The 27,826-nt window shown below is 45.1% G+C and overlaps 3 protein-coding genes across 4 annotated transcripts in view; 2 read left to right on the top strand and 1 right to left on the bottom strand.

Moving 5' to 3' along the window:
* Positions 1-781: 781 nt before the first annotated feature.
* On the top strand, positions 782-19,393 carry LOC121321620 (prominin-1-A-like). Its single transcript, XM_041260624.1, has 20 exons — positions 782-1,178; positions 1,271-1,634; positions 2,184-2,304; positions 4,016-4,106; positions 4,500-4,699; positions 4,902-4,976; positions 5,170-5,233; positions 5,516-5,672; positions 5,891-6,043; positions 6,655-6,778; positions 7,560-7,648; positions 7,856-7,940; positions 8,148-8,294; positions 12,723-12,788; positions 14,351-14,449; positions 14,833-14,886; positions 17,013-17,090; positions 17,750-17,818; positions 18,275-18,364; positions 19,023-19,393. Exons 1-20 carry the CDS (start codon positions 782-784, stop codon positions 19,137-19,139), a joined length of 2,640 nt encoding a protein of 879 aa, XP_041116558.1. The 3' UTR covers positions 19,140-19,393.
* A 3,358-nt stretch (positions 19,394-22,751) lies between these two features.
* LOC121321680 (Hermansky-Pudlak syndrome 6 protein-like) lies at positions 22,752-27,209 on the bottom strand. Its single transcript, XM_041260668.1, has one exon. It carries the CDS (start codon positions 26,830-26,832, stop codon positions 24,253-24,255), a length of 2,580 nt encoding a protein of 859 aa, XP_041116602.1. The 5' UTR covers positions 26,833-27,209; the 3' UTR covers positions 22,752-24,252.
* A 402-nt stretch (positions 27,210-27,611) lies between these two features.
* Positions 27,612-27,826, top strand: part of LOC121321681 (armadillo-like helical domain-containing protein 3) — a 36,558-nt gene continuing 36,343 nt past the window's right edge. Inside the window, exon 1 of one of the 2 annotated variants that reach the window (XM_041260670.1) lies at positions 27,612-27,704. The gene's annotated coding sequence lies outside the window, so the exon portion shown is untranslated. Of the gene's footprint in view, positions 27,745-27,826 lie in introns of both variants that reach the window. The other variant, XM_041260669.1, reaches the window with a different exon arrangement.

Below are 27,826 nucleotides of genomic sequence, written 5' to 3'. Positions count from 1 at the left end.
CACGGGTCTCAAATCAGTGTTTGACTCGCTGCTCTCCTGATAACACGGGTCTCAAATCAGTGTTTGACTCTCTTAAAAGTAAAACCAAACAGAAACTGCAACAGAGCCCTTGAGTGAGGTGTGTGTTCCGGGTTTTGTTTTTCAGAACTCCTTACAGAAGCAATAAAAGATGCCTCTACAATCATCCAGGAAGACTCCCTGAGAACGGTAAGGACATTAGTATCCATCTGTAGGTATTGATAACGAGCTGTTAAAGAGCAAGGCTTCCTCATTGGCCTTTCAACTCGGCTAGTCCCTCCTACTCTGCTTACTCCGTGTTGGAAGTTCACGCTCTCACGTGCTAGGCAGTTTGAATTATCCAGGCAAGCTCAAATATATATATATAATATATATATAATGCTTTTATTGAATTTCAAAGTTAATCTGCTACAGTATAGATTTGATTTCTCCAGTAAGGCTGCCCTGTTTACATTTTATTTATAAGTGTGTCAATCAACCTGCACTCATCTGAACAGCCTTGTCAAAACAATGAATAACATTTTTTTTTTTTTTTACTGTAGTACTAAAGCCTTACATGATACCATTTTTTTAAGGCAGACAAAAATGTCCTTCATGAGGAAAAGCTATTTGCACACAAGAGTTTCTGTTAGTTGGTACACTGCATGATCTTAAGCACACTTTTATCAGACCATATGCAAATCTACAGGTGACCTCAGATCTGGTGATTCAAACCCAGTCTTACTTTATCTTTGCATACTGTGCCTTCTTCCTGCACCGTCTCATGTTCTACAAGCAAGGTAATTTACTCTCCATACAGCAGCCCCTGAGCACAGCCCAGGAATACAAGCCCCTGAGTATTCTGAGCACAGCCCAGGAATACAAGCCCCTGAGTATTCTGAGCACAGCCCAGGAATACAAGCCCCTGAGTATTCTGAGCACAGCCCAGGAATACAAGCCCCTGAGTATTCTGAGCACAGGACAGGAATACAAGCCCCTGAGTATTCTGAGCACAGGACAGGAATACAAGCCCCTGAGTATTCTGAGCACAGCCCAGGAATACAAGCCCCTGAGTATTCTGAGCACAGCCCAGGAATACAAGCCCCTGAGTATTCTGAGCACAGGACAGGAATCCAAGCCCCTGAGTATTCTGAGCACAGGACAGGAATCCAAGCCCCTGAGTATTCTGAGCACAGGACAGGAATACAAGCCCCTGAGTATTCTGAGCACAGGACAGGAATACAAGCCCCTGAGTATTCTGAGCACAGGACAGGAATACAAGCCCCTGAGTATTCTGAGCACAGCCCAGGAATCCAAGCCCCTGAGTATTCTGAGCACAGCCCAGGAATACAAGCCCCTGAGTATTCTGAGCACAGGACAGGAATGCAAGCCCCTGATAACGACACTGCAGTCCAAAACAGATCATTCCAGGTGCTGAAGTATGAGGCTGGCTTTCTGGTCTGCGTTGCCATCGGGATCCTCTTCATCCTGCTCATGCCTCTGATTGGCTTCTTCTTCTGCTGCTGCCGTTGCTGTGGCAACTGTGGTGGGAGGATGTATCAAAAACAGTCCAAGAAGACAAGCTGCAAGAGGAGAGGCCTGTATTGGTCCCTGATGCTGATCACCATTGTCATACTGTGAGTATTGTGATGAAAAAACATCCAGAACTTCAAAACACTTTCTGAAGGCCCTGTTTGAAACACGGCTCTGCTTGACTTGTAGAAATGTGGGTCTGCTTGACTTGTAGAAATGTGGGTCTGCTTGACTTGTAGAAACGTGGGTCTGCTTGACTTGTAGAAACGTGGGTCTGCTTGAGTTGTAGAAACGTGGGTCTGCTTGACTTGTAGAAACGTGGGTCTGCTTGACTTTTAGAAACGTGGGTCTGCTTGACTTGTAGAAACGTGGGTCTGCTTGACTTGTAGAAACGTGGGTCTGCTTGACTTGTAGAAACGTGGGTCTGTTTGACTCCATTCTGTTCCTTAGATATAAATCACTGTGTTTAACTGGGCACAACTTTTTGGGTTTTATTGTTTCATGTGTTCTTCGGATTATGATTATTATGGAACTGCCTGGCTTATCAAACGCAGTAGATCAAAGTGCTCACCATTCACTTGTTTGCCAAACCATAAGAACAGTAGTGACTGGGTTTGTTTTTTTTACACTTGTTTCCTTGTGTGCTGAACCAGAGCGGGGAATATCTGTATGTTCATTAGCAACGACAAGTTTACAAAAGCCATCAACAACAGCCCTGAACTGCTTAACGACACACTGGACAACATGAAGACTTTCCTGAGCGAGATACCCCAGGTACGTACTGCACACTGCTGGGAACTGATGAGAGAGGCTCACTGCGTCATGTACAGGGTGTGAGATACACTGATGAGAGAGGCTCACTGCATCATGTACAGGGTGTGAGATACACTGATGAGAGGGGCTCACTGCATCATGTACAGGGTGTGAGATACACTGATGAGAGGGGCTCACTGCGTCATGTACAGGGTGTGAGATACACTGATGAGAGAGGCTCACTGCATCATGTACAGGGTGTGAGATACACTGATGAGAGGAGATCACTGCATCATGTACAGGGTGTGAGATACACTGATGAGAGAGGCTCACTGCATCATGTACAGGGTGTGAGATACACTGATGAGAGAGGCTCACTGCATCATGTACAGGGTGTGAGATACACTGATGAGAGAGGCTCACTGCATCATGTACAGGGTGTGAGATACACTGATGAGAGAGGCTCACTGCATCATGTACAGGGTGTGAGATACACTGATGAGAGGGGCTCACTGCATCATGTACAGGGTGTGAGATACACTGATGAGAGGAGATCACTGCATCATGTACAGGGTGTGAGATACACTGATGAGAGGGGCTCACTGCATCATGTACAGGGTGTGAGATACACTGATGAGAGGAGATCACTGCATCATGTACAGGGTGTGAGATACACTGATGAGAGGGGCTCACTGCATCATGTACAGGGTGTGAGATACACTGATGAGAGGAGATCACTGCATCATGTACAGGATGTGAGATACCCCAGGTACGTGCTGGGAACTGATCAGCAGAAAAACAATAAATGATATACATTTAGTAAGAACTGTCCTCCACCACATGACCTCCGTGGGATGTAGACTGAGGGCCCTTAGAAAGCAGAGGCTCTTGGGTCATGAGGACATCATCCAAAAAAGCCAAGCAAAGTTTCTTTTCCGATTCTTAGTTCTAATCCATGTAGCTTTCCTGCCACCATGATATTGCAGATTCTCTGAGGTTCCTCTAGAAACACTTTGACTTGGAGTCTTTATTCAGCAGTCTTCATGAAAGATGGAAGACAGAGTGCTGATAACAGGTCAGCTTCTTTAAGGGTAACGGACTCTGGTGTTTTTATTGTACTTCCCAGCAAATCAATAACGTGGTTAAGGAGAGCTCAAAGCCCTTGGATGAAGTCAGCAGGAGCTTGAATGGTAAGTTCGGGGGGTTCAGCAGCTGCTAAGGGTTTAAAGATGAGATGGAGGGAGAGGGACACACAAGGGTAGAGTTTAGCAGTAGGATATTGACAGTGTTAGTGTGATGCAGAGCCATGAGGCAGGCTGATCTGGTGATTACTTGAAACTCAGGATTATCCAAACACAATTATCTGAATCAAAGGTCTGTTAGTCAGTTGTTTGTGGGTTGGTCCTCCAGGTAGAAATACACACTGTGCTTTTTTTAGTAAGTTTTTAGAGGAAATTCTTCAAAAACCTATTGGTGAAGACATTGGGCCTGATTTATCAAGGTCTGTACATAAGAATGCAAGTTGCACCATTTTGGTGAAAGTAAAATGAAACTGGCGATGTTGCAAAACTGGTTAGAAACCAACTCAGTCACACCTTAGACTGTGTACCTGGCTCCTTCCGAGTTGTGTCTGAAGTTGCATTTTACTGTAAGGACCTTGATGAATCCAGTCGTGTGAAGCAAGCTGGAATTCTTTCTCTATGGTGATGACCCCTGACCTGTATCTCTCCAGATATTGGCCCCTTGCTTGGGGGGGGAGATCCTGCAGGCCCTGGGGGGCCCCGTGTACAGCTTGCTGGACTCACTCCTCCTCATCAGTCAAGGTAACTGTGTCCCTTCAGAGTTCTACTAAGACTTTCTCAATCCAGCACCACAGCATCCTGAGGAAGGGCTGCAGAGCGCCCATGACACACAGCCTGTGTTTCTTTGAAGGCAATACATAAGCGCTCCATAGTGTAGAGAGTGGACATGATGTATCAGAAGCAATACGAATAGAGCAGCACATTCAGCCCTGCCGAAGCGTGGCATTCAAATGGTTGTTTAACTATAGTGATTGAGTCACTGATGTGTGCACAAGCCACCCGTCTCAGTTGACACTCCTGAGGAAAAGAGAAATGCGACCGCAGGGTTTGGAGGTTTTTACCACATGGTCCTTCAAGAACAGCCTGGACTTTTTGCTAAAGATCTCTCTCTCTCTTTCTTTCTTCTGTTTCTAGAGGTTACCTCCATTGGAGAGGTGCTGATGAACGTGAACTCCACAACAGAGTCCTTGAAGCAAAAACAGCAAGAGATTGTGACAAACCTGACAGCCATTTGGAAACGCATAGAGCAAACACTGAAGAATCCGGATTGTACAGACTGTGATCTAGTGGTGGGAAGTTTACACAAACCAGCTTTCCATGTGGATTTCAGTGGGGTAAGCCAAGGACTATGAAGGTGATGAGTCTGCTCACTTATAGAGGTGTAACTACACTAATCTTAAATACAGTAGGGATCAGGAGATGCAGGTCTGCTCACTTGTAGAGGTGTAACTACACTAATCTCAGGTACAACAGGGATCAGGAGATGCAGGTTGTGATATTTTTGCAATGTTTACACTCATGTTTCCTTTCTGTTAGATGCCTGACTTGAGTGCCCCGATGGATGCCATCAGCAAAGTGAAGGATGCTAACCTGAGTGCCATAGTAAATGAGGTGAGATGCCACCTATTAATACAGCGTGCTGTAAATGGGACAGGGCTAATTCTACCTGATCCCAGTGGGAGAAAATGTGGTATTGCAGTATGTGAAATCAGACTGATCACAAGAGGATGTGTCAGGCAGCCCCACTCTCACACAGGAGCTATTGCATACTGTCTAACTGTATGTGTCATTTCTTCACCTGTAGGCTAACAAGACCTTGAACGGCATTCCCGAAAGAGTGAGCAATGAGACTAGAGGGGTGGTGGCAGGTAGGTTGAGTCTGAGGGCTTTGTGTCTGGATTCATTACCCCAGGTTCCTGTCATTGCAATGCAGTACAAATCATTGATATCGGTGATATCGCAAACCTTAGAAGCAAAGCACACAAATGAAGAAATACAACGCTTGCTCTTGAATACAAACCATTGATATTGGTGACCTGAAAATACCCCTTTCCAGATATACTAGCGATCCAGCAATGATCTTGGGACCCAAAAGCTTTGTTTTTTTGTTTTTTTTTTGTAATATTTTTCTTCTTTCTTGTGTGTGTCAGACATGAATAAACAACTCATGGCTATTGAGGAAGAAATTGGGCAAATTGCCCAAAACATTCCTTTGGACCAACTCACGGAAGTGAATAAGCAGCTGGACAGTGTAATGGACGACCTGCACATGTATCTTCCAGAGGTTTCTCAGGCAGATGAATACAGGTGTGATGAGCATGTAGTGAGACCAGAGCAGTGACTGGGATTCATCCAACTATTACCATGATATACAATTGTACACTAACATATATTGTGCACAAAGATGTACACATTAAGTACATTGTAACTTTGCATAATAACATTGTAATGATGTATGACCCTTCATGTAAAGTGCAACCCAATCCTGTGCAGCTGACTGTGAGCTGGGTGTCTCTCCTCCACAGATGGATTACAGGGCTCATCCTGAGCTGCCTGGTCCTGCTGGTGGTTGTGTGTAACAGTCTGGGGCTCCTCTTGGGGCCCATTGGGCTCAGACCCAGCACTGACCCCACCAAGCGATCATGCACTGCAGACTGCGGGTGCGTCTTCTTCATGGCGTGAGTAGAGATTGTGTGGATGAATGAGTGGTGATGTGAATGTTTGAGTAGAGATTGTATGGAGGATGGGAGTGTTTGATTGGAGAGTGTGTGGATGATGGGAGTGTTTGAGTTGGAGAGTGTGTGTTTGAGTGGAGAGTGTTTGAGTGGAGAGTGTGTGGATGATGGGAGTGTTTGAGTTGGAGAGTGTGTGTTTGAGTGGAGAGTGTGTGGATGATGGGAGTGTTTGAGTGGAGAGTGTGCATTTGAGTGGAGAGTGTTTGAGTGGAGAGTGTGTGGATGATGGGAGTGTTTGAGTTGGAGAGTGTGTGTTTGAGTTGGAGAGTGTGTGGATGATGGGAGTGTTTGAGTGGAGAGTGCTTGAGTGGAAAGTGTGTGGATGATGGGAGTGTTTGAGTGGAGAGGGTGTGGATGATGGGAGTGTTTGAGTGGAGAGTGTGTGTTTGAGTGGAGACTGTGTGGATGATGGGAGTGTTTGAGTGGAGAGTGTGTGGATGATGGGAGTGTTTGAGTGGAGAGTGTGTGTTTGAGTGGAGAGTGTTTGATAGGATTGTGTGTGGATGATGGGATCATTTGAAGCTGCATCCTCACTCCTGTGCTGTCTGTTGCAGGGGGGTTGGCTTCAGCTTTCTTTACTCCTGGCTGCTCATGCTGTTGGTTCTCCTGATGTTCCTGCTGGGAGGGAATGTCTACACGCTGGTCTGCAAGCCCTGGAGCAATCAGCAGCTTTTAAAGGTAACAGGTCACCATGTGAACATGGAAGTGTATCTACTGATCTACAGTGTGTGATGCTGGCTGTGAAATAAACCTTGCATTGTATAACAGCTCCAACACTGCCCTCTGATTATGAAATAAACCATGCATTGTATAACAGCTCCAACACTGCCCTCTGACTGTGAAATAAACCATGCATTGTATAACAGCTCCAACACTGCCCTCTGACTGTGAAATAAACCATGCATTGTATAACAGCTCCAACACTGCCCTCTGATTATGAAATAAACCATGCATTGTATAACAGCTCCAACACTGCCCTCTGACTGTGAAATAAACCATGCATTGTATAACAGCTCCAACACTGCCCTCTGATTATGAAATAAACCATGCATTGTATAACAGCTCCAACACTGCCCTCTGACTGTGAAATAAACCATGCATTGTATAACAGCTCCAACACTGCTCTCTGATTATGAAATAAACCATGCATTGTATAACAGCTCCAACACTGCCCTCTGATTATGAAATAAACCATGCATTGTATAACAGCTCCAACACTGCCCTCTGATTATGAAATAAACCATGCATTGTATAACAGCTCCAACACTGCCCTCTGATTATGAAATAAACCATGCATTGTATAACAGCTCCAACACTGTCCTCTGACTGTTGATGGGATTAAGAGAAGTTTTTATTTATAACCCAGTTACACTTGCATGATCACACTTGTGCTGCACAACCCCATTGAAATGAATATTGAAGGATGACCACCAGCCTGCCGTCATGTGTTTAATTGCAGTTCTTCAACACTCCAGATGTGATCCCGGGGTTCAACCTGTCTGACATGCTCGGGGTGAACACCCATTTGGAAATCGCTCAGATTTACAGGTAGGTGCTCTTGTGTGTGCAATACCAATGGGACTCGTATTCTTTTCTGTTCGGTTTTCTTCTCTTCCTTAAGAAATGAAATGATGGTGAGCGAATCAATGCTTTCAGAATAGCTGCAATGTCTTTCTAACCTGGGTGTAGTTGCACTGATTTTCCCTAGGCAGCGCTGTTCGTGTTTCCTGTGATCATGTGGTTTCTATATTTCAGTGACTGTAAGAACAATGACCCTATATGGAGCACCCTGCATCTGGAAGACTTGGTTAATCTGGATGAGCTTTTAAATATCAGTAAAGTAAGTGTCACTGTGGAGCCTCCACTGCGCTCACAGGAGCTGCTTTTAAATATCAGTAAAGTAAGTGTCACTGTGGAGCCTCCACTGCGCTCACAGGAGCTGCTTTTAAATATCAGTAAAGTAAGTGTCACTGTGGAGCCTCCACTGTGCTCACAGGAGCTGCTTTTCCCTCAGTTTCCTGGCTGACCAGTTGATTTGCCTCCGCAGTACACAGGAGACATCCAAGCAGCCTTCAACAAGACCAGCATCCATCCTCCTGAGATCAGCTTGCTGAACAGTGACTTGCTCAGCCTGCTGCAGGACTTCGCCTCCTCCGGAATTCATGGGATCAACTTCACTGCCATCGAGCAGCAGGTGACTTTTACTGATCAGAGAAATAGAAAAGGAACTCTGAAGCCAGGTCGAGGAGCATCGACAGAGAAAGATGATCGAGGGTTACACCAGATCCTTAATCCCAAACCTATAGGAGCTCCCCATAGTAAAAGCACAGCAAAGTGCAGTGAACCACAGTGAAAGCATAGTAATGCATAGGGAAGCATTGTAAAGCACAGAGAGGTATGGTAAATCATATGGAAGCATTATTAAGCACAGAGAGGTCTAGTAAAGCATAGGGAAGCATTGTAAAGCACAGAGAGGTCTGGTAAAGCATAGGGGAGCATTGTAAAGCACAGAGAGGTATGGTAAAACATAGGTGAGCATTGTAAAGCACAGAGGTATGGTAAAGCATATGGAAGCATTGTTAAGCACAGAGAGGTCTGGTAAAGCATAGGGAAGCATTTTAAAGCACAGAGAGGTATGGTAAAGCATAGGGGAGCATTGTAAAGCACAGAGAGGTATGGTAAAGCATAGGGAAGCATTGTAAAGCACAGAGAGGTCTGGTAAAGCATAGGGAAGCATTGTAAAGCACAGAGAGGTCTGGTAAAGCATAGGGAAGCATTGTAAAGCACAGAGAGGTATGGTAAAGCATAGGGAAGCATTGTAAAGCACAGAGAGGTCTGGTAAAGCATAGGGAAGCATTGTAAAGCACAGAGAGGTCTGGTAAAGCATAGGGAAGCATTGTAAAGCACAGAGAGGTCTGGTAAAGCATAGGGAAGCATTGTAAAGCACAGAGAGGTCTGGTAAAGCATAGGGAAGCATTGTAAAGCACAGAGAGGTCTGGTAAAGCATAGGGAAGCATTGTAAAGCACAGAGAGGTCTGGTAAAGCATAGGGAAGCATTGTAAAGCACAGAGAGGTCTGGTAAAGCATAGGGAAGCATTGTAAAGCACAGAGAGGTCTGGTAAAGCATAGGGAAGCATTGTAAAGCACAGAGAGGTCTGGTAAAGCATAGGGAAGCATTGTAAAGCATAGGTCTGGTAAAGCATAGGGAAGCATTGTAAAGCACAGAGAGGTCTGGTAAAGCATAGGGAAGCATTGTAAAGCACAGAGAGGTCTGGTAAAGCATAGGGAAGCATTGTAAAGCACAGAGAGGTCTGGTAAAGCATAGGGAAGCATTGTAAAGCACAGAGAGGTCTGGTAAAGCATAGGGAAGCATTGTAAAGCACAGAGAGGTCTGGTAAAGCATAGGGAAGCATTGTAAAGCACATGGAGGTCTGGTAAAGCATAGGGAAGCATTGTAAAGCACAGAGAGGTCTGGTAAAGCATAGGGAAGCATTGTAAAGCACAGAGAGGTCTGGTAAAGCATAGGGAAGCATTGTAAAGCACAGAGAGGTCTGGTAAAGCATAGGGAAGCATTGTAAAGCACAGAGAGGTCTGGTAAAGCATAGGGAAGCATTGTAAAGCACAGAGAGGTCTGGTAAAGCATAGGGAAGCATTGTAAAGCACAGAGAGGTCTGGTAAAGCATAGGGAAGCATTGTAAAGCACAGAGAGGTCTGGTAAAGCATAGGGAAGCATTGTAAAGCACAGAGAGGTCTGGTAAAGCATAGGGAAGCATTGTAAAGCACAGAGAGGTCTGGTAAAGCATAGGGAAGCATTGTAAAGCACAGAGAGGTCTGGTAAAGCATAGGGAAGCATTGTAAAGCACAGAGAGGTCTGGTAAAGCATAGGGAAGCATTGTAAAGCACAGAGAGGTCTGGTAAAGCATAGGGAAGCATTGTAAAGCACAGAGAGGTCTGGTAAAGCATAGGGAAGCATTGTAAAGCACAGAGAGGTCTGGTAAAGCATAGGGAAGCATTGTAAAGCACAGAGAGGTCTGGTAAAGCATAGGGAAGCATTGTAAAGCACAGAGAGGTCTGGTAAAGCATAGGGAAGCATTGTAAAGCACAGAGAGGTCTGGTAAAGCATAGGGAAGCATTGTAAAGCACAGAGAGGTCTGGTAAAGCATAGGGAAGCATTGTAAAGCACATGGAGGTCTAGTAAAGCATAGGGAAGCATTGTAAAGCACATGGAGGTCTAGTAATGCATAGGGAAGCATTGTAAAGCACATGGAGGTCTAGTAAAGCATAGGGAAGCATTGTAAAGCACAGGGAGGTCTGGTAAAGCATAGGGAAGCATTGTAAAGCACATGGAGGTCTGGTAAAGCATAGGGAAGCATTGTAAAGCACAGAGAGGTCTGGTAAAGCATAGGGAAGCATTGTAAAGCACATGGAGGTCTAGTAATGCATAGGGAAGCATTGTAAAGCACAGAGAGGTCTGGTAAAGCATAGGGAAGCATTGTAAAGCACAGGGAGGTCTGGTAAAGCATAGGGAAGCATTGTAAAGCACATGGAGGTCTAGTAATGCATAGGGAAGCATTGTAAAGCACATGGAGGTCTAGTAATGCATAGGGAAGCATTGTAAAGCACAGGGAGGTCTAGTAATGCATAGGGAAGCATTGTAAAGCACAGGGAGGTCTGGTAAAGCATAGGGAAGCATTGTAAAGCACATGGAGGTCTAGTAATGCATAGGGAAGCATTGTAAAGCACAGAGAGGTCTGGTAAAGCATAGGGAAGCATTGTAAAGCACAGAGAGGTCTGGTAAAGCATAGGGAAGCATTGTAAAGCACAGAGAGGTCTGGTAAAGCATAGGGAAGCATTGTAAAGCACAGGAGGTCTGGTAATGCATAGGGAAGCATTGTAAAGCACAGAGAGGTCTGGTAAAGCATAGGGAAGCATTGTAAAGCACAGAGAGGTCTGGTAAAGCATAGGGAAGCATTGTAAAGCACAGAGAGGTCTGGTAATGCATAGGGAAGCATTGTAAAGCACAGAGAGGTCTGGTAAAGCATAGGGAAGCATTGTAAAGCACAGAGAGGTCTGGTAAAGCATTGTAAAGGGAAGTATTAGTAAAGCACAGAGAGAGAGGTCTGGTAAAGCATAGGGAAGCATTGTAAAGCACAGGAGGTCTGGTAAAGCATAGGGAAGCATTGTAAAGCACATGGAGGTCTAGTAAAGCATAGGGAAGCATTGTAAAGCACATGGTAAAGCATAGGGAAGCATTGTAAAGCACAGAGAGGTATGGTAAAGCACAGGGAAGCATTGTAAAGCACAGAGAGGACTGGTAAAGCATAGGGAAGCATTGTAAAGCACATGGAAGATCTGGTAAAGCATAGGGAAGCATTGTAAAGCACATGGAGGTATGGTAATGCATAGGGAAGCATTGTAAAGCACAGAGAGGTCTGGTAAAGCATAGGGAAGCATTGTAAAGCACAGGGAGGTCTAGTAATGCATAGGGAAGCATTGTAAAGCACATGGAGGTCTAGTAATGCATAGGGAAGCATTGTAAAGCACAGAGAGGTCTGGTAAAGCATAGGGAAGCATTGTAAAGCATAGGGAAGCATTGTAAAGCATAGGGAGGTATGTAAAGCACAGAGAGGTCTGGTAAAGCATAGGGAAGCATTGTAAAGCACATGGAGGTCTAGTAATGCATAGGGAAGCATTGTAAAGCACATGGAGGTCTAGTAATGCATAGGGAAGCATTGTAAAGCACATGGAGGTCTGGTAAAGCATAGGGAAGCATTGTAAAGCACAGGGAGGTCTGGTAATGCATAGGGAAGCATTGTAAAGCACATGGAGGTCTAGTAATGCATAGGGAAGCATTGTAAAGCACAGAGAGGTCTGGTAAAGCATAGGGAAGCATTGTAAAGCACATCTGGAAAGGGGAAGCTAAAGCACAGAGAGGTCTGGTAAAGCATAGGGAAGCATTGTAAAGCACATGGAGGTCTAGTAATGCATAGGGAAGCATTGTAAAGCACATGGAGGTCTAGTAATGCATAGGGAAGCATTATTTATTTATTTATTTTTATTTAGTCGTCATCAATTTTTTCCTCCGTTTTTTTTCCCCAATTTCAGGATGCCCAATTATTATCTGTATCCTCGGCTCACGGCTCGCAACCCCCCCACCCCCCTCCGAAACACGCTCCTGCCAGTCCGTCATTTTACACGCTTCGAATCCACAGCGATGTCACCAGACCTATAGTGCCGGAGGACAACACAGATCTGGCAGCTCCACTGCAGAGCCACAGGCACCCTATTGGTCACAAGGGGTCGCCCTATTGGAACCTGCGATGCCGAGACTATAGGGCACATCCTGCACTCCCTGCAGAGCACCTTTACTGGGTGCACCATTGGGAGCTCTAGGGAAGCATTATAAAGCATAGAGAGGTACACTATGGTAAAGCAAACCAGGGTACACTATGGCAAAGCTTTTGTATAACCAGGAGTATTCAAGCCTGCTGAGATGATTTGAAGGGAAGGTGGTTGATCAAAGCTTCTTTCTGGTGGCGAGGGCTAATGTAAAAGCCTGCTCTTAAGAGCTGATTGGTCCTATTATTCTGTTGCTTTATGTTTACTTCTTTTCTTCTTGCAGGCAAACCAGAATTTGAGCAGTCCGGACATAGACTCCTTTGCAGATAGTTTGGATAAACTTGCAAAGGTGAGTTCAAGACAGCCACTTGCAAGTGCTTCATAAAGCTCTGCCATCTGCATGAACTCTGGATACGGGCCTGCGGATAGACTGTGGTATTGTAACACTCTGGATACGGGCGTGCGGATAGACTGTGGTATTATAACATTCTGGATACGGGTCTGCAGATAGACTGTGGTATTGTAACACTCTGGATACGGGCGGGCGGATAGACTGTGGTATTGTAACACTCTGGATACGGGTCTGCAGATAGACTGTGGTATTGGAACACTCTGGATACGGGTCTGCGGATAGACTGTGGTATTGTAACACTCTGGATACGGGCGGGCGGATAGACTGTGGTATTATAACACTCTGGATACGGGCGTGCAGATAGACTGTGGTATTGTAACACTCTGGATACGGGCGTGCAGATAGACTGTGGTATTGTAACACTCTGGATACGGGCGTGCAGATAGACTGTGGTATTGTAACACTCTGGATACGGGCGTGCAGATAGACTGTGGTATTGTAACACTCTGGATACGGGCGTGCGGATAGACTGTGGTATTGTAACACTCTGGATACGGGCGTGCAGATAGACTGTGGTATTGTAACACTCTGGATACGGGCGTGCAGATAGACTGTGGTATTGTAACACTCTGGATACGGGCGTGCAGATAGACTGTGGTATTGTAACACTCTGGATACGGGCGTGCAGATAGACTGTGGTATTGTAACACTCTGGATACGGGCGTGCAGATAGACTGTGGTATTGTAACACTCTGGATACGGGCGTGCAGATAGACTGTGGTATTGTAACACTCTGGATACGGGCGTGCAGATAGACTGTGGTATTGTAACACTCTGGATACGGGCCTGCAGATAGACTGTGGTATTGTAACACTCTGGATACGGGCGGGCAGATAGACTGTGGTATTGTAACACTCTGGATACGGGCCTGCGGATAGACTGTGGTATTGTAACACTCTGGATACGGGCCTGCGGATAGACTGTGGTATTGTAACACTCTGGATACGGGCCTGCGGATAGACTGTGGTATTGTAACACTCTGGATACGGGCCTGCGGATAGACTGTGGTATTGTAACACTCTGGATACGGGTCTGCAGATAGACTGTGGTATTGTAACACTCTGGATACGGGCGTGCAGATAAAGAGACTATTTGTACTGTGATATTCCCTTTTAAAGTGTTAAAGGGGTGTGAAAACCTTTTATACTTCTACTGAGAACATAGTGCCATCTAATGGACAAACATGGGCATTAATGTTATTAGTTGGTCCTGTATTCTTAGGTTGAAAAACGTGTTACATTTGTAAAACAGTTTAAAGTTCAGAAGAGTGTTAGTATTTTTAAAATATTATTGTCATAATATCATTGGAGCCACCACTAGCTGTGCCACATTCCAGTTTACAAGTGAATGAAGCAGGGTGGCAGCAGTGTGGTCATTTCTTATAATGAGGTAGAATTATATACATTCAGAGGAAAAGGGGGACTGAGTATCTCTAAACACAGCTTCAAACAAGTAGAAAACAATGGAACCCAAATCACATTAATCCTGTTTCTTTGTAGAATCAGCAAAATCAAGTTATAAAGGGAGAACTCATGGCAGAGGCAGCAGACCTGAGAAATCTCAGCAGACGTATTCCAGAGGAACTCCAGCCACAAGTGGTGAGTTTCATAACCACGAATCTGCAAGCCTCAGTACCACAGTGGAAAAGTTCCTGCGCAGGACACTGGCAGTCACCTCTGGGACCTGTTTGTAATCTTGACCTGTACCCCTGCAGCAGTGCATTGCACTGGATGCTTTAATCTGGTTTAACCACACTTTCACTGTGCTGTGTAGCACTTTGCAAGGCTTTCACCGTGATGTAGAACTGCAGAAGAGCAATGGCTGTCCTTGTCTACTGCAGTCCATGCCTTTAACTTGCCATGTTCTGTAGAACTTCAACTCCGTAATAACCAGAACGCCCATTAGTCTTGCAGCCATGATATAGAAAACCTTTAACATTGCGGCTTGTGAAGTCTGTTACCTGCATGTGTCTCTTTTACAGGAAACCCTGAAAAACAGTATCAAACCTCTGAAGTTCTCCACTTCCCAGATTCCAGTAAGTATTGCTGTTGCTTTGTGTAAGCTGTATTAGACATGCAGGACTAGGCTGTATTAGACATGCAGGACTAGGCTGTATTAGACATGCAGGACTAGGCTGTATTAGACATGCAGGACTAGGCTGTATTAGACATGCAGGACCAGGCTGTATTAGACATGCAGGACTAGGCTATGCTGGACATGCAGGGCTAGGCTGTGCTAGACATGCAGGACTAGGCTGTATTAGACATGCAGGACTAGGCCGTGCTAGACATGCAGGACTAGGCCGTGCTAGACATGCAGGACTAGGCCGTGCTAGACATGCAGGACTAGGCCGTGCTAGACATGCAGGACTAGGCTGTGTTAGACATGCAGGACTAGGCTGTGTTAAGAACATAAGAACATAAGAACGTTTACAAACGAGAGGAGGCCATTCGGCCCATCTTGCTCGTTTGGTTGTTAGTAGCTTATTGATCCCAAAATCTCATCAAGCAGCTTCTTGAAGGATCCCAGGGTGTCAGCTTCAACAACATTACTGGGGAGTTGATTCCAGACCCTCACAATTCTCTGTGTAAAAAAGTGTCTCCTATTTTCTGTTCTGAATGCCCCTTTGTCTAAACTCCATTTGTGACCCCTGGTCCCTGTTTCTTTTTTCCGGCTGAAAAAGTCCCTTGGGTCGACACTGTCAATACCTTTTAGAATTTTGAATGCTTGAATGAGGTCGCCACGTAGTCTTCTTTGTTCAAGACTGAACAGATTCAATTCTTTTAGCCTGTCTGCATATGACATGCCTTTTAAGCCCGGAATAATTCTGGTCGCTCTTCTTTGCACTCTTTCTAGAGCAGCAATATCTTTTTTATAGCGAGGTGACCAGAACTGCACACAATATTCAAGATGAGGTCTTACTAGTGCATTGTACAGTTTTAACATTACTTCCCTTGATTAAAATTCAACACTTTTCACAATGTATCCGAGCATCTTGTTAGCCTTTTTTATAGCTTCTCCACATTATCTAGATGAAGACATTTCTGAGTCAACAAAAACTCCTAGGTCTTTTTCATCGATTCCTTCTCCAATTTCAGTATCTCCCATATGATATTTATAATGTACATTTTTATTTCCTGTGTGCAGTACCTTACACTTTTCTCTATTAAATGTCATTTGCCATGTGTCTGTCCAGTTCTGAATCTTGTCTAGATCATTTTGAATGACCTTTGCTGCTGCAACAGTGTTTGCCACTCCTCCTACTTTTGTGTCGTCTGCAAATTTAACAAGTTTGCTTACTATACCAGAATCTAAATCATTAATGTAGATTAGGAATAGCAGAGGACCTAGTACTGATCCCTGTGGTACACCGCTGGTTACCACACTCCATTCTGAGGTTTTTCCTCTAATCAGTACTTTCTGTTTTCTACATGTTAACCACTCCCTAATCCATGTACATGTGTTTCCTTGAATCCCAACTGCGTTCAGTTTGACAATTAATCTTTTGTGCGGGACTTTGTCAAAAGCTTTCTGGAAATCTAAATAAATCATGTCATATGCTTTGCAATTATCCATTATCGATGTTGCATCCTCAAAAAAATCAAGCAAGTTAGTTAGACACGATCCCCCTTTCCTAAAACCATGTTGACTGTCTCCCAGGACCCTGTTACCATATAGGTAATTTTCCATTTTGGATCTTATTATAGTTTCCATAAGTTTGCATATAACTTCCATGCAGGACTAGGCTGTGCTAGACATGCAGGACTAGGCTGTATTAGACATGCAGGACTATGCTGTGTTAGACATGCAGGACTAGGCTATGCTGGACATGCAGGGCTAGGCTGTGTTAGACATGCAAGACTAGGCTGTGTTAGACATGCAGGACTAGGCTGTGCTAGACATGCAGGACTAGGCTGTGATATACATGCAGGACTAGGCTGGAATGGCACCTGTCTATTTCAATACAATGAACAGTGTCTCTGTGATGACTGAAGGATACACTGCTAGAAATCATGAATCATGCACAGTGCATTGGGCCAGTCTCGCTCCTCTGTACAGCCCACAGCCTGCAGAGTAATTGCAGAGACACGCCCTTCACTATGTGATCATTATCTGCATTAATGGCTTTCTCTCTGATAAATGTATTCTTTTGCTTTTCAGATCACTATAAATAACACTCTTGTAAAGGTGGAGGAAGCACAGAAGGTCATAAACAACACTTCAGAAATTATCAAAGAGGTGAGAAGAAATATAATTTCTCAAGAAAGAACAAAAACACTGGCAGAATGATATCAGAAGTGCTCTAATCCTGCCCTCCAAACTAGGACTAGATGAGATCAATGTGCTCTAATCCTGACCTCCAAACTAGGATTGTATGAGATCAGTGTGCTGTAATCCTGCCACATCAAACTAGAAATGGATTAACAGTTTTTTTAAATGAATTAGCTGCAGTATTATATAAAACACACATGATTATGTGATCACAAGCTTTAAACCAGGCTGATACGAATACTTCTTTAATTCAGCCTGGCTGATCATTTTGAATGGGAGTCTCTTCCTTTTATTAATGTGTGTTATTGCAGATTCCGGCACATGGCACTTTGTAGGATGTGATTCCCATGTTGAGACAACGTATCTCATTATGTTCAGCTCAGTCATTAATATACTTTATTAATCTGCTGTCTTTCCATTTGAGAGAGGCCTCTCATCCATGTTTGCACTTTCAAATCTACACAATGTCCTTTAAATATGCAGCTCAGCTGTGTCTGTAAAGCACTGCCTGATCAGACACTGAAACATGAACATACCCTTCCCTGGGGGGGCTGAGGCAGGGTCATGTGACTCTCTCCATGCTGCTCTCTGATTGATGTGTTTCCCTCTTGTTTTTTTGTTTCAAGGAAAGTCAATCATTCCTGAATTGTCAGATAGGATATCTTGAGACGTACGTTGGCTGGGCAAATCAAACAGTAAGAGCTGCTGCTTTGTTTTTTTTTTTTACAAATCTTTTCTAATATTGTGAGTGTGAATTGAGTACAGAAGACTGTCTGCAGACACTGCGGAAGGAGCTCTGTGTAGCTCGGTCTGTTTGACTTCACTTTGTAACCCTGGGGGCTGATAGACACACGCCAGCAGTATAAGCTGCTCTCCACAGTCCTGTCTAATCATATACTGTAGAGCAGAGTGCACTGCTTGCTCCCAGCTCAGAACATGAGCCCCCATTAGGGTATAACCGAGCCTGCTGGCAAAAGCCTACAGCAACTGCCGCTGGCAAAATCCATAAGAAAACAATGTTCCTGCAAGGAGGCAGTGTGCTAAGTTGTATTGAGCTGCAGCAGTGTGTTTCTGGAGCAGCAGATGTAGCTGCAGTTGATCTGGTAGGACTCAGTGAATGAAGTGTCTCTGCACTGTCTCTCGTCCTGCAGATCACACAGAAGGTCGCTCGCTGCAAGCCTGCTGCTAACGCCATCGACGCCATGGAGATCATCGCCTGTGTTTACATCGTAGATTCCCTGGTCAGTTTAAAACAATGCCTTTCGCCCTGGTCATTAGCTCCTGTCACACCCACTGTAAAGCTGAGGGAACACTTGTGTATTTGCAGTTTGGAACTTGGTTTCAGGAGACCAGGTTTCAGGCCACTGCACGGCACACCAGGGGAGACTTCCGGTTTGATGCAGCAAAGTTGCCTCAAACTAGGTCTCCTGGAAAGAGGTTTCAAGCTGCTGAAAAAGTGGTTTTGTGTCACTCTGATTTAGAATTCCATCAAACAAGCCTTTCAATCAGTAGCCATGGTCATAGGGGTGGGGAAGGGTTACTGCAGTGTCAGAGGATATCATAGAAATATCTTAACAATATTTTAAAAACCTGTTATTGTTCCCAAACAGAATTGCTACTTGCTGCCTGAACCACCAGGTGGTATACTCTAATGGCACTGTAAAGTGATACAGCTTGAATTTTCATTTTGTATTGAAGGGATTTCAACTCCCAGTTTCCCTTATGATAGGCTGTCTTGCACCATTGATACCCATAAGTTATTTTTACTGGGCACTCTCTTTATCTTGTTCAGGAAACAACCATGTTCTCCCTCAGCCTGTAACGCTCTAAAGCAGAACAGACACTTAACAAAGACACTTGACTGTGTGATTAATCTGGTCTTTATTTAACATCTCTTAGAACGCTTTCTGGTTCAGCATGGGGTGGTGTCTGATATTCCTGCTTCCCAGCATCATCCTGTCTGTGAAACTGGCCAGATTCTACAGGAGGATGAAATATATGGACGTGTATGAGTGAGTGAGAGATGCCTTCTCCCAGACCTCTCCTATAATGCATATGTGTGCGCAAGACAAAAAATAATAATTGAGTTTTAGTGATGCAAAAACTGTAAATTTGTGATTTATCAAATATAGTATGTAGCGGTTTTCTGAAAAATCTAACGTTCCACGTCCTCGTGTGTTGCTCCAACTGTTTGAATGACGTGCTTGTAATTTTCCTTTTCATTGTTAACACTTGCAACTTTAAAGTCTGTTTTGAAGCTCTTTTCAAAATGTCCGCTCTAGTGCACTGATAGTGTAAGGATTATTGCCCACATTATGAAACAGGTAATGCAGCAATAACGATCCATGTTGTGGTACAGAACAGAAAAGGCAGAGCAGAGTTTTTTTTCCTGCAGTGATTTAGAGGACAGATCTCAAACAGCACATTGAATCTGGATCGCGGGAACGATCCAGCTTGATTTGAGAAGAATAGAAAAAAGCACAATTTATAAACTTATTAACCAAAACAAGACTCTCAAATAGATATTTATGATGGGATTTTCAAATGCATCAAAAAGATACCCCTTCTTCGAACGTACCAAACAAGCACCCTGATCCAGAAAGAGCCCCACACCAATCGTTTCTGTTAGAGTTAACCTGACCTTGAAATGCAGAGCCCAAAATCATTCCAAAATAGCTCTCTTCCATTTGCAAGTGACATTTCAATTCAAATATATGTAAACACTTAATTCTCAAAGAAAACATTGAAGTTATCCATGGCTGAGCAGTTTTGTTTTGATTGTTTCCAGTGCAGTCTGTTGTAGACGAAGCCTCGCTTCTCTGTGTTTCAGGGACATCATTCCCAGGGCAGCGATGAAGAGCTAGAGCTGGAGCTGGGCTTGCATTCTTGTCCCTGCTCATCTCACCCAGCTTTACTGCAAACAGGCCCCTCATTCTCTGTGTTAAACCAATGATTATCCACAACAGTGACGCACAGCAGTTTCTCTCTACATTTCCAGGAGACCATGTGTAATTAGAATGGGTTTTATTATGTAATTTGCACTAGATGTCATAATGTATGCCATGATGCTGTGCAAAAAAACAAGCCCTGATATGAATTGTTTAGTCTTCCAAGCAGAGTCCCTGGAAAAATCCACACATCTGTTCCACTTTCATTTTCCATGCAACAGCAAGGACTGACATGAAGTTATCCAGTTATTACAATGTAGGCCCTCTCCTCAAAACTCAGAGAATCTTGAAGTTTTCACCAAGTTCCATTGCTCGCTGAATCAATTTTTTTTTCCACAGCAGCATTGCTAAGTGTCCCTTTGTCTTTGTAACAGCCTATGCAGTACAGTACTATGCAGCGTTGAAGTCCATATTCTTGTTGTCAGAGTCAATGGGATTGTTTGTCTGTGATTTGATAAAGCCCCAGAACAACCATTGTGAAGCTCTGGAGACAGGAATGAGGGACATGGCTCAGGGAATTCTACTGTGCTGGTGCAGATTAGGGAGCTCAATGCTGCTAATAACGAATGCAACGTTTTTATTTTTTTTTAATTGTTATCTTGATGTGTTGTGCTTTCTTCTGTAGAAATCATTCATTCCTTTTTATGTACATACTCTGGTGGCCAATCAAAGTGTCATACACAAGCAGCTCTCACACACACTGCCTCTCATTAGCACAAGCAGCTCTCACACACACTGCCTCTCATTAGCACAAGCAGCTCTGACACACACTGCCTCTCATTAGCACAAGCAGCTCTCACACACACTGCCTCTCGTTAGCACAAGCAGCTCTCACACACACTGCCTCTCATTAGCACAAGCAGCTCTCACACACACTGCCTCTCATTAGCACAAGCAGCTCTCACACACGCTGCCTCTCGTTAGCACAAGCAGCTCTCACACACACTGCCTCTCATTAGCAGATGTCAGTGGGCCAATATTTTTGCTTAAGGCCAAGAACACAGGCTAAAAATAAAATGGGACCCTCTTTATGCGTTCTACTGTCATCGAAACACTAAAACCAGGTGAACCCAGAAGCCCGTCTTCAATGCAGGTCAATGTTGTGTGTGGTGTTTAATATCAGAGGGTGGGTGAGAAGCTCCTCAAGGCATGAAAACAAACAGAGAACGTTCTTGTAATTAGGGGAACCCAGCTTGTTAGCAACTCCGAGTTGCTTCCTCTTGCTTTCTGCTGATCAGAGATTATAACGGTTACAATCCTGCAGGATGACTTAACAATAAGCAGCACGTTTATTGATTAAATGCTTATAAAGAACAAGTACCTCTCATACAGCGCAGTGCAGGAGAAGCGGATTGAGAAAGCAAAACCACTTAGCCCAGTTCTGAGCAATTTCAAAACAAATCTTTAAAACACACTCCACAAAATATAAATCCATCCATTTACTGACTAAAAAAAAACATTCAACATTGTGCACTGTTTAACCAATTGCTCGGCCTACTGTTAAAAACACATGCTTTTCTTTACCATAAATACTAAACCAGAATTTGTTTTTCCAGAACATCATTCAGGTATAATGAAGCAAACGTGAAGGTCTTCTAAAGAAAATGAAATGTGTGTTAGCTGGTTTGTTTCTGGGACACCCCTCGCATGACCTCACAGTACTCAGGATTGTCTCAAGTGAATGGAAAAGCGATAAGAACTTCTCACAACCCCTGTGAATAGCTTGCTTGCTACAAACAGCTAATGCTAATGTAGTCTGAAACTTTGCTTCATCCTTGCAAAGTGACCCTCACTCCCTCTCTCTCTGATCACAGGAAGGTGTAAATAAACAGCAATGCTGCAGAGTGAATTCAAACAACATTCCAGCCCAATCAGCACAGAGAAGTGAAACATTCATTCTGCAGAGAGGCGTGGCCGTGCACACATAGACACTGCTTCATTCTGCAGAGAGGCGTGGCCATGCACACATAGACACTGCTTCAATCTGCAGAGAGGCGTGGCCGTGCACACATAACTGCTTCATTCTGCAGAGAGGCATGGCCCTGCACACACAGACACTGTTCAGTCTGCAGAGAGGCGTGGCCGTGCACACATAGACACTGCTTCATTCTGCAGAGAGGCATGGTCCTGCACACACAAACACTGCTTCATTCTGCAGAGAGGCGTGGCCGTGCACACATAGACACTGCTTCATTCTGCAGATAGGCATGGCTGTGCACACATAGACACTGCTTCATTCTGCAGAGAGGCGTGGCCCTGCACACACATACACTGCTTCATTCTGCAGAGAGGCGTGGCCCTGCACACACATACACTGCTTCATTCTGCAGATAGGCATGGCTGTGCACACATAGACACTGCTTCATTCTGCAGAGAGGCATGGCTGTGCACACATAGACACTGCTTCATTCTGCAGATAGGCATGGCCGTGCACACATAGACACTGCTTCATTCTGCAGAGAGTCGTGGCCGTGCACACATAGACACTGCTTCATTCTGCACAGAGTCGTGGCCGTGCACACATAGACACTGCTTCATTCTGCAGAGAGGCGTGGCCGTGCACACATAGACACTGCTTCATTCTGCAGAGAGGCGTGGCCGTGCACACATAGACACTGCTTCATTCTGCAGAGAGGCATGGCCGTGCACACATGCACACAGAGAGACACTGCACTCATTCTGCAGAGAGGCATGGCTGTGCACACATAGACACTGCTTCATTCTGCAGAGAGGCATGGCTGTGCACACATAGACACTGCTTCATTCTGCAGAGAGGCATGGCTGTGCACACATAGACACTGCTTCATTCTGCAGAGAGGCATGGCTGTGCACACATAGACACTGCTTCATTCTGCAGAGAGGCATGGCTGTGCACACATAGACACTGCTTCATTCTGCAGATAGGCATGGCTGTGCACACACAGACACTGCTTCATTCTGCAGAGAGGCGTGGCCCTGCACACACATACACTGCTTCATTCTGCAGATAGGCATGGCTGTGCACACATAGACACTGCTTCATTCTGCAGAGGCATGGCCCTGCACACACAGACACTGCACATGGACTCAATCTACATTATACAAGATATATTACAAGGGTTAGGACAGAAGATAGAGATGTCTACATCTTAACAATGCAAATAATATACTTTCTCTCAAAGAAATTCAAATAATATGGGTTCAACTAATTTAGGCTCTTTCTACCTTATATTAAAATCAACATATGTAGGGTACCTAATAAATAAAACATACCATGCTATTTTTGTAGCTATATACATTACATATATACACGTGTGTAATATATAGAAGGTCACCAAACTTTAATGAAAAGTGTGAAACAGAGCTTCCCCAGAACACTGGACTGCTGTCTTTATCTAACTGATTGAATTCACCACAGTGGAATATGATTCAGTGTGTCATTGTCTTTAAAGATGCCGATTGTTCTGAGGAGTGTGCATATGCATATCTCAGTGAGTGAGTGAGCGAGTGCACAATGCAGACATCAACATTGGCTACATCCTACAAACAGGCAAATAGGCAGGTGTGTGATCGGGTATTAAACACAAGCAGCAGCTTTACTGAGAGTTCATCATTACCTTTAAAAGGAAGCTCAAACTTGAGATAAGAACTGAAATCGAATGGCTGCATTGCATTTTGTTCAGCCACCAAGAGCAGGAATGGTATCTACAGTGCGCTACATGATATACTCACTTTGTTCCATGCCCTTTGCTAGTGCTGCTTTAGTGGCATTTTAACTTTGTCACGGCACTGATTCTACAGTTTGCAATGCATCTGTTTAGTCAGCAGCACACAAATCCCATTTCTACAGCAGGCTGCAGGGTAATATCCAGGCAGATATATAATACATCTGCACCGCTTTGAAAAACCACAGCCTTGATTGTAAAACTGCTTTGGCTGCATATTTGGAACTGAAAACAAAAGCCAGTCCATTGGCCTTATGCTTTGACAACAAAGAATGACCTCTTGAAAACGTGTGGAATACAGCCAAACCACCTTTTATTTTTAAATAAAAAAATTTTGGTTAAGAGAATGTGTACCCTAACTTTTCTTCTATATTTTATCTTTGCTCTATTACAGCAAGGTTTTAAATCTCTTTGGTGATTTCGCTTATAGGGTATCTTCTCCATTAGTCCCCAGAGGTGAGAATGTGTGCAGAGCTGCTATTTATTCTCATGACGGGGACTGGAACAGCCTTTATCCACGCTGGTGTTGTTCACACTAGATGAGATGCTCGGCGCAGAGACAGTGGGCATGGCGGGCTCTGTGACTGACCTGGGCACAGTGTGAGGCTGCCTCGGAGGAGTGGGAGGGGGAAAGGAAGGGGACTGGAGGATGTCCGCATACCTTTGGCTTGGCTTGGTCTCTCTTTGCAGCACTTTGTTCAACAGTGGCTTCAGCATCCCGATGGTCATCTGGTTCCTGTCGGTTCTGAATGGTTTGTGCTCACTTCCGCATGGAGGCAGGCTTTTAAGCACAATATTTAGGATGCTGGTGACAGTCATGTCTTCGGGACACAAAGTCCAAAGTAGGTCAAGGTATGGGTCCAGATCCCGGTGCTGTGAGACCTCACAGAGAAGGGTGGTGAAGATCTCCTTGTTGAGCAGGGGGCTCTGTTGAGAGAAGCGCTGGGCCACTTCAGCTACCCTCTCCCAGTGCCGGAGTTCCAGCAGGATGCGCATGGCCTGCATGACAGCGTTGGGTCTCTGGCTGCAGAGCAAGAGCTCCACCTGCAACTCCTGCGCCTGCCCCTCCCTCGGCAGCACACGCAGGGCCCGCTTGTACAAGGGGACGCTCTCCGGGCTCTCCTTGCCCCCATGGTTCCAGGAAGAGGCGCCTGCTTGCTGCTGCGCCAGCTCAACAAATCTGGACAGCCACTTGGGCTGGAAGGTGAAAAGGGAGTGGCAGATGAGCTCAAAGACAGGCACTGCTCCGTTAGAGGGGGTCTGCTGCTGGCTGCTGGAGAGAGGTGCCGGGGCTGATTGCACGGGGCTCAGGACCGTCTTCCAGACCTCTGGGGCTGCCTTGGCTGTTAGGAAGCCCTCTCCATTGGACCCGAGTCGCAAACTAGCCTGCAGGGCTTGCCAAAACTCCCGGGGGAAGGTTTTAAAAATGACGTTCAGGTACAGCAGATTGTCTCTGTCCAGGTCTGAGAAGAGGAGGCGGTTCACCTCTTGCCCCACCAGAGTTTCACAAGAGATACTCAGCTTTCTGTCGGAGGCGCTGACAACCGATGCCTTGAGCTGCTCCAAGGCCACCAAGCTCTCTAGCTCCGTGCCCAACGATGCCAGCAGCTTGGAGTAACCACCTCCCCCCTGCGGCAACTCACTGTCTTTCTTGGTTTTCATGTAGACCCCGAGAATGGAAGACAGGGCGATGGGCGCCTGGAACATGCCCCCGCTTTTCAGTTTCTCCACGGTCAGCTGTGTGCTGCTCAGGCTCCGGCGCTGGTAGTACCTGCAGGCTTCTTCGAAGACTGCCTCCACCAAGGCAGCATCTGGTCTGGCGGTGTCAGAGCAGCCCAGCTGCTTGCTGGTGGGGTCCACCCCCAACTCCTTCACCAAGTACATCCCTGTACTGGAAAGGAAGTGGATGCCATTCTTCTCCCTGGAGTTTAGAAAGAGCATGCCATCGGTCTTCAGTGTAATGTTCTCCAGCAGCCTGCCAGTGCTGGTGTCAACCAGGTACAGCGTCCTGTACACAATGCAAGCCAGGGTACTGCCGTAGATCTGCATGCTGATCTGATTGCTACAGTCCAGTGGGCAGCTTAATGCCAGGGTGTAGATCTGCCGCAGAACTCCATCACTTTGCAATAAACTAATGCAGCCTGAGCTGAGAAGCAAGAGTAGCCCACCGCAGCTGGTAGGGGCAACAGAACAGATTTCTGGGGGGCTGATTGTGGCCAGCATTCCAACGCACTCTGAAATCATTGTCTTGTAATCAGAATCCTTTTTGGTAGAGTGTAGGGTTTTGCTCAGCAGTGCTCCTTTGCACACACTGCTGATAGTCATCCTGTCCTGTTTAGGGGACCAAGTGAGGAAGAATTTGGAGCCGTTGCCAGCGGCTGCCTCCTGATTGTCTGGGAGCAGGTAAACAACATCCCCCCGCGCTGCCAGGACCCTGTAACACGGGCTGTTGTGTAAGGTTATTTTAACACCCCCTAAGCGGACACCCCGCTCCTCGCGCTCGTAAGTTCTTTTGCAGATGCAGTATCTGAAGTTGTTACGCGCTGCGGGGAAAGCTGAAACGCTTTCTGAAGCGGCTCTCTCTTCACACCAGATTATGAACTTGCCGCTGGAGCAAACTGAAACCACTTTAGCCCTGGAGCTGTTGCACAGGTCTGAAGTCTGCAACAAATCCCAGCCAGCTTTTCTCTCCCAGTATTTCCAAAACTCCGCTTTACCGTTTTCAAGAATCACTGCGACCAGCGCCGAGCTGTCTTTGCTGCCGCTGTCTAAATACAGCAGCTCCACTATCGGAACCGACAGGGCGGAGCCCGTGTCCAAATAGCTGGGGCTCTGAGCGACAGCGACTCTCTGGATCCTGTCAAAAGTCACCAGACCCCGCTTTGGTTTTTGAAGAATGGCGTGGATGTGCTGTGCATCTGGGCTGACCCGGACAGGATGAGAACGACAGTTATTCATATTAAACACATTATCAGTTTGCTTTAAAAACTCGGTCAAATCGCCGCCTCTGGTAAAATCAGTGAAATCTGTTATCTGCTCCAACGCGAATCCTTTCATCGTCACTTACTGTCTGGCTGGGGAGCCTGTGGGAAGAAGTGAATGTTGTGTAAATACCCCACACGAAAAGGAACGTAAATTACGAGTCCAATAATATCACATAACCAGCATCCGTGTTAAATCCACACCCTCGAGTCTGCCTGCTCTTCCAGTCACTGCTGCAATAACACGTTTCTTTACTTGCTCACACAACCTAGCAACTTCTCTCTGTGCCTGTCCCCTCCTGACATCACGAGTTTGTTCATTTCCGGCATCAATTACACACTTTGGTGTGTTTTCCTCTGTTTTTCCAACTTAGGGTATGTTGCGTGTTTTTATTGTACCTTTCCTTTACTTGCTTCCGTCCTTAAAATATGATGCTGCGTGATGCTCTCTACAGTAGGTGGTATTATTCAGCTGATCCTGGACTTTGAACATTCAAGAGAGGATTTAAAGCGACAGTGTTCTATTCTCCTGAACTTCAATGCTGTGCTGCGGCATTACCGCAGCAGGGCTGCAGATTTGACATCCCCCGACTTGTATTCTGTAGTACTCTCGAATTCAACTGATACATGTCAAGCCATTCGGGTATCTCCAGCACAGCTGACAAACGTATAAATAGTAATATTGATTTAATTTCATTTCTTCTTTTGTGAAATAACTAAATGGGCTTTTACTTTGACCAAGACTTCGTTTTTTTTTTTACTCATTTAAATATAGGTTATGTGTTTTTCTTCTTGTTTTATCAATTTCTCCAATAACAATTGTAACACTGCATCCGTTAACATCGCAGGCGGGCGCTAGGACCATGTAGGCTTTTGTATGCTCTGATGAAGATGATGGAGTCGGGTGGGTTGGTCTTGCGATAGTAACGAGACGTGCTGTATTTTTAAGTGAGTTGGGATGGCTATTTAAAAACATACATGAAAACAGGTATGAGGAAATCGCACATAATCGCACGTTTTGCTAAAAAGAGCACATTATATTAAATGCAGTATTAGATTATGTATTGAAA

The sequence above is a fragment of the Polyodon spathula genome, chromosome 10, assembly GCF_017654505.1.
Source record: "Polyodon spathula isolate WHYD16114869_AA chromosome 10, ASM1765450v1, whole genome shotgun sequence".
Classification (NCBI taxonomy): domain Eukaryota; kingdom Metazoa; phylum Chordata; class Actinopteri; order Acipenseriformes; family Polyodontidae; genus Polyodon; species Polyodon spathula.
This window is presented reverse-complemented; position numbering and strand designations above follow the sequence as displayed.